Genomic DNA, 7271 nt, shown 5'->3' with positions numbered 1-7271 from the left:
TACATGTAGGATCGTCTTTTTTTGCAGTCAGGTACTTCACAGCTTTTAAACCTACAATATGTAAGAATTTTACTTTAAAACACAGGAAAGTGAACTGAAATTACCGACAGAATTGAAGACTGCTATATATTGTGTTGCAGAGATATTTACTTAAGTTATCATGCTAACCAATTAGCCCTGTCCTGTCTGGTGATACCGCTTTGTACCTTAAAAGGCAATAGCAAGTCACTGTAGAGTCCAGTTTGCTCCCAGTCCAACAGCACTGAGGCGGCCTCCTTGCCGGGTTCAACAACGAATCTCCTGCCAGAGGTCCAGAACTCTTGTGCTAGTGGTGTCAACAAATGTGAACCAGCTCTGAAGTCACCCACTGCTTTTTTGACTATTATCACTTTGCAGGTTGTCATCTTTTTTTTTTGCAATTAGAACATGCACTGTACCAAGAAGAGCATGGAGGTAGTTGGGTGAGTAGTACTTGGTTTTGGCTCATCTACTCAGCAGGAAAATGGTAAAGTATTTCATTTTACAGCTAACCGGCACACTAATATACCCTCCTGCAAACAAAACAACAAAAGCAAAATAGTAACAGAATCCTGATCCATGTTTGATCAGTACTGTACGATTTGACAGTTGTTATCTGAGTTTTGTGAGCCCGATGTTGTCACTAAGAATAACTTTGCAATCACACAGTAGCCCCTCCCTGAAGCATACCCTGCTTTGTCAATGGGACCATAATTTACAAAATAAATATCTGCTGTATTGGTGAAGACTTGAAGTTCCTGATTGAGACTATAAACTCATTAAGAAACTGTTTGCTAAACTTACTACAACTAGGTAATAAATCAGCTGAGAAGTTGGCTCATTTTCGCCATAAGCGTTCACACAGTCTGACAGGAACAATACAGGTTTAAGGCACTGTAGTACTGGCTTTAGTTTTCAGACCCGTATATCTCAATATATGGTCTAAGGGTGTGAAAACCAATACTGGTGCTCTGGACCAGCTAACTGCAGCTACAGTTAGCAGCTTTTACCTGTTACTCTGATGATATGCTGCCTCCTATAAATGAAATATTTTAAAACATGTTTATTGAAACAACAAACAACACTGTCAAATTATGGGTTGCAGTTTACTAAATGATTAATTATAATTACATTCGTCAACAATTAATCATCTTTAAAAGTGAAATACAAGCAAACATGATGCACTTAAGCAAGGCTGCACAAACATGGACTTGTGTCTTGGCAACACAAAGTTTAGATGTGTAGTTCCTCTTTGTCACTTGTTACAAAGTGCAATGACACTTCTATTCTTGTGGACTGACACTTGGACTACATTTAAAATGTGGTCACATGTAATCTATATCTGAAACATGTAAATGAAGTTGAGTGATCTTTGAAATTTGGGTTACAGTTTAGGGCTAACTAATAATTGCTGTCAGTCACAATTTATCTGCTGTGATAAATCATCTATATTTTGTCAGAAAATACTTTATATAAAAAAGTTCATGTTTACAACTCATGTTCAACTTATGTGCAACAGTCAAAAACTAATAATGAATTTATGTCCACTTAAACAAAAGCAACAAATCCTCATAACTGAGAAGCTACAAATAGCAAATGTTTGGTATTTCTTTCTTGAAAAGTAACTTAAATGATTTTTTTATAGACTGACTTCATTTTAGCTCTAACGGTTTAGGAAAAAGGAATAGATTGAGAGGAAAAACACTACACTTAATTGATCTTCATGCATTCAATATTTGTTGTAAATAAGATACAGCAAACAACAGCACAAGGAAATGTATACATTTTTGTTAATTCTGAAGATCTTGATTTGATTCCATATCAAAGGATAATTAATTAGAATGAAATATACACTTAATTGCCAGTTTATTAGGTATATTTAGCCAAAATCAAGGCAGTCTAACACAACAGCTGTGCAAATAATTCTGTCCATAAAGGTTTAATGTTTTTGCTGAATGGTTTCAGACATGATTCAACTGAAGTAACTCTGCAGGTTGATGGGTGTTTCTAACATTCTGTCCACCTTCTACTGATACTATTGCAGTGCACCTTTCCTAAACAGTTTTAAGAAAACCGAACATTATTACCTTCATGAAAATACACTATATTGCTAGGCTGTTGCATTAGTTTTAGCTAGCTGTAACTAATAAACTGGCAACTAAGTGCATATTTACATTCACAAAAGGTCAGATACAGACATGGTGACAGCATCCATGAAGTGACTACAGCATTTAAATAAATACAGACAGATGCATTCTGCCTAACAAACTATAACTCAGTGGATAATAACTTTTTTCCAGCATATAGAAGCCGTGCAGGAGAAACAATATTTCATACAGCAGTGTTCCTCTTCACAAAGCTCAGCACATGAGGTACCAATACAATAAGCTCTAATAGTTGTAGGTCAGTAAATACATTCTTCGTAACTGCATATCAGGTAATACTTAGCTGCTCTCGGAAGGCAGTGTGTGCAGTAATCCAAGATAATACTTGGTAATACTGAAGAGGCTTTGTTGTATAACAGCATACGGTTTATAAGGAAAAGCAAAGAGGTGTTTTTGTTTAATCTAGATAAATTATAAAATTTGGTTCAAAGAGGACAAAGAAAAACATCTGTGAGACAAAGAGGAGAACAGAAGAAATGTAAAGAGGAATTAAAATGAGGTAGAAGATGCATACAGCAAAGTTGCAAAGCAAAATAAGTTCTGACTGACTAAAAACGACGAGCAGGAAAATATACTGTATAGACCCTGTATGAAGTTGTCAAGACGTTAGAAAAGAGCAGATGCTAGAGGGAAGGGTAGAGAAAAACAGAGTTGTAGTCCGGAGGAGGGGAGCCGTCCTCGTCAGACTCCCAGTCACACGGCGAGATAGACGGGTCGTCGTCACGGAGACCCATGATGTCATTGCACAGGAATGGCACCTGGTTGTCCCGGCACTTAGTGAAGGAGAAGAGCCTAAACAGAAAAAAAAAAATATAAATTCAGAGTCATGATCTGGCTTGTGTGTGTGTGTGTGTGTACCAGAATCTGAGTTTTAGTGGCATGTAGTGGTGAGACTGCAGATTGCATCCAGCTGAATAATGCTTGCCTCACCCTCCCCTTTCAAGCTACCATAGTAACTTCTTTTGAGATACATCACAAACAGGCACTGATTGTAATCTTTGCATTAAACTGAAAACATTGTACAACATCATTGCGTGTCCTGACGTGCACAGACTTGGTGAGATGTCTGTGCTGGTCGGGGGGTTGAGAGGTCAGAGATTCTCCACCTGCTGAGTTTCCTGTTCTTGGTGCCGTTATTCCACATCAGGTGCTTCAGCTCCTCAGAGGGTAGGACCATGCCGCTGTCACTCTGCTCATCCTGAGGCACAGAGGATGCATACATGCAGCTTGTCAACAGAGATACTAGATTTTTCAGAAAAACTCGTGCTTTGCTCTGTTTTTACCTTTTTCCATTTGTTTTATACGTTTTCAGAGTCGACAAAGTCAGGATGTATTTTTGTCTCACCTTCTCTATATATGGATGTAAGCGTGTGTGTGCAAGCAGAAGTGAAGGTATTTTCTTACGTCAGGGATGTCTGGTTCTTCACAGGGCAGTTCCTCAAAAATCTGAAGTGTAGCCATACCCCTCATGTAACTAGAAAGTTTCAAACATTAAAATGACAAGTTAGAAATGTCTTTCCTTTTTCAACCTGTCTCTGCACTTTATTTCAGTTACGTCACACAGTTCTCTCTCATTGTGATGTATACTAGATTGCATATTGTTTTCATTTTCTGTCTCTTGTTCCCTTACCTCAGGTTTGTGACTGCAAGTGGGTTTTCTTTGAAGGTCTCACTGCGAGTAGTGTCTCCAGCTGTGAAAGATCCCAGAGGAATATAATCTTTCCCATCCTGTTGAAGAGGGGGAACAAATTGGGGTATTTGTAAAATCACGTGTCTTTGCCTTTTTGTGTAGCTTATCCATATGTTGAGAAACATTATATAATAAATAAACCATAAACCTTAAAGAGAGAGCTCAGATTATTTGAGGTGGGGTTGCATGAGGTGCTTATTTATAGTCAGTCTGTTACCTACAGTAGATGGCAGTCAGTTTCTTGTTTGGAGAAGCAACAGGAGTTCAGGTGTAGGAAGCTAAGCGATGTACTGCTAAAGTGGTGAAAATATTCCAAATATAGTGTACACTTAAACTGATACTGATTTTGTTTTAGTTGGCTAAAATACGTTTTGCTGTTGACCCTGTCCATAGCAGTGCGTTGGTTAGCTTCCTACACTGGTACTCCTGCTGCTTCTGCCTAGTAGGAGAGTGCTGACCATCATCTACTGTAAGTAACACACTGACTGATGTATAATACAACCCCACTTAAAAAACAAACTATCCCTTTAACAAGTAAGAGCTGCAAGAATTCCTGACCTGCTGAACCCTGGCTTGCAGCAGGTCTCCCAGGGTCTCCACCAGGTTAGTGAAGGTTGGTCGATCTGCTGGACTGGCCTCCCAGCATGCCAGCATCGTGCTGTAACTGCACACACAAACATATATAGTCTTTGGTTTTTTGTTTTTTTTTTTTAAAAACAAACGCTAACAGTATCATTTGGTCACATCAGGAGACGTGACATAAAAAGTTTTGAACCAGGCTCTTCAGTATGTAACAGTGTTGATAACATATCCACCCACATCTCAGGTGTGCTGTACTCAGGCGCTCGCATCCTTGTCCCCGCCTTCAGCCTGTGGCAGAACTCTTCATCTATGTGAAGACCAGGGTACGGGGAGGCTCCTGTTGAACAAACACACACATCAATACTTCAATATGTGACAAGTATAAGAGTTGAATCAACATCATCCAAACACAGTCTTAAGAATTTAAGACAATAATATATTAAAGTATTTGTTGCAGGGTTTCTGTGTTGGATAGTGTTTCTGTTTTTCTGACTATTTTCTGTTTATGTTTCAAACAAAGGTGTGCTGAGGGGGCTTCTTACCCAAAGAGAAGATCTCCCACAGCAGGATGCCGTAGGACCACACGTCACTCTGGGTAGTGAACACCTTGTCAAAGATGGACTCTGGAGACATCCACTTCAGAGGGAGGCGGGCCTGTCAGCCAATCGGATCACAGGAGCAGAGTTACAAAAGACCACTCAGGAGGAAACATTTTAAGTTTGTCTGGCTGAAAAGTCATTGGAGGGAAAAAGGTTATGTGATGGTCATTACTTAATGTCTCCAAAACATGAACAACATTCAGACATTCTGATCTAACATCTCATGAGGTAAGATGATTGCTTGAAAGTTTGAGCTTGTGTGTTAGATCCTTCAGAGGCGTGCTGAATTTTGAGGGTTGGAATTGTCTGGCCTGGTAGCTGACTAAGAGGACTACTCAGGGATTCTAAGGTTGTGTGTCTGACCTTTATGAGGCTCCGTGAATTTTTCAGGCTGACAAGCTCAAAAAGGTGAAAACCTCTGAGATACAGTATAGCATTCAAGTATATGGTCCAATAGCTGAGGTTGTGAGAGGAATGATTGGGTGTTCTGAGGGTGGGAGTTTGAAATCGCTGAGGCTTGGTGACTTTTTAAAAGCCGGTGTCCAAAGGAAAAAAGTGAAAACCTCTGAGAAGCAGCTCATGACTGTCCGATCCAATAGCTCAAGTTGTAAGAGGACTGTTCAGAAATTGGAGGTTGTGTGTTTGATTCTTGTGATTCTCAGTGATTTCTGAGGGCTGGCGTCCAAAGAAAAAGTTAAAACCTCTGAGATATGGAGTTCAATTATGCTCAGGCTGGAAGAGGACAACTTAGCTGAGTCACTTTTCTGGTCAGACATTACATGTTCATTGTCCTAATCTCATTCACATTAACAACTAACTGATAGGATTCTCAATACCTTGTCACTTATCTACCATATCAGCTAGTATGTGATATTAAGATCAATGACTTTGTAACAGCAGTCTTTACTGTATGTTTGTACTTGCTTTTGAGTGTCTCACAGGAGTCTGACAATTTAAGGAACTGTTAATTCCCATTCAACGTTGAAAACTGTGTGAACACAGCTGGGATTTGAACCCTCTAACGCAGGGTGTTGGGAATCAACTGTGCTCACAGCTTACTTATTGAGCTATTTGTGGGGACAGGAGGGCTAATGTTTAATGCTGCTTTTCTTTACATTTTTTCAGGAGAAAACACAAAAAAGTCTCAAAGAAGGCAGCCTAGATTTGATCCTCGTGCCTCAGATTACCACATGATCAGCATCTTTTCCTGCTGAGCCACCCCTGAAGCTTTAACCCTCTATGGTACACATTATGATGCCAGTGAGGGAAAAAATGTTTGGAGTGTTTTTATGTCTCAAAATAGACTAAATAAACATAATCTGAAGAAATTTTATTTTTATTTTTATTTTTGGAAGTTTTTGGGGTTCATTGCCTGTAGGCAACATTGTACCATAATGGTGTATAAGTGAAAAAGAACGTTCCTTTTCCAATTTGAACATTGTTTATTTCATAAACATATGCAAAAATATTCAATAACATCAAGAAGTCACAATTCATTTTAAATTTTAAATTAAAAAGAATTATGAAAAGAATTTAAATATATATGTATGTATGTATGTATGTATGTATGTATGTATGTATGTATGTATGGTCATATATATGTATGTATGTATTTATGTATGTATGGTCATATGTATGTATGTATGTATGTATGTATGTATGTATGGTCATATGTATGTATGTATGGTCATATGCATGTATGCATGGTCATATGTATGTATGTATTCTCATATGTATGTATGTATGTATGTATGTATGTATGCTCATATGTATGTATGTATGTATGTATGTATGTATGTATGTATGTATATATGCTCATATGTATGTATGCTCATATGTATGTATGTATGTATGCATGGTCATATGTATGACCATATGTATGTATGTATGTGTGTATGTATGTATGGTTATATGAATGTATGCATGGTCACATGTATGTATGGTCATATGTATGTATGTATGTATGTATGTATGTATGTATGTATGGTCATAAGTATGTATGTATGTATGTATGTACATATGTATGGTCATATGTATGTATGTATGCATGGTCATATGTATGTATGGTCATATGTATGTATGTATGTATGGTCATATGTATGTATGTATGTATGTATGTATGTATGTATGTATGTATGCATGCATTTATGGTCATATGTATGTATGTATGTATGTATGTATGTATGTATGCATGGTCATATGTAGGTATGTTTGTAT

At 37.9% G+C, this 7271-nt stretch overlaps 1 protein-coding gene across 1 annotated transcript in view; it reads right to left on the bottom strand.

Moving 5' to 3' along the window:
- Positions 1-1574: 1574 nt before the first annotated feature.
- The window catches only part of flt1 (fms related receptor tyrosine kinase 1), a 69376-nt gene continuing 63679 nt past the window's right edge, over positions 1575-7271 (bottom strand). The window contains exons 24-30 of the mRNA XM_084746922.1: positions 4998-5109; positions 4693-4792; positions 4432-4537; positions 3814-3911; positions 3588-3657; positions 3290-3381; positions 1575-2975 (exon numbers count right to left, since the gene is read on the bottom strand). Coding sequence (XP_084603048.1) covers positions 2807-2975; positions 3290-3381; positions 3588-3657; positions 3814-3911; positions 4432-4537; positions 4693-4792; positions 4998-5109 — 747 coding nt within the window. The 3' untranslated portion in view covers positions 1575-2806. The remainder of the gene's footprint in view (positions 2976-3289; positions 3382-3587; positions 3658-3813; positions 3912-4431; positions 4538-4692; positions 4793-4997; positions 5110-7271) is intronic.

Source organism: Lutjanus erythropterus, chromosome 21, assembly GCF_056507025.1.
Source record: "Lutjanus erythropterus isolate fLutEry1 chromosome 21, fLutEry1.hap2, whole genome shotgun sequence".
In the NCBI taxonomy this organism is placed as follows: domain Eukaryota; kingdom Metazoa; phylum Chordata; class Actinopteri; order Lutjaniformes; family Lutjanidae; genus Lutjanus; species Lutjanus erythropterus.
This window is presented reverse-complemented; position numbering and strand designations above follow the sequence as displayed.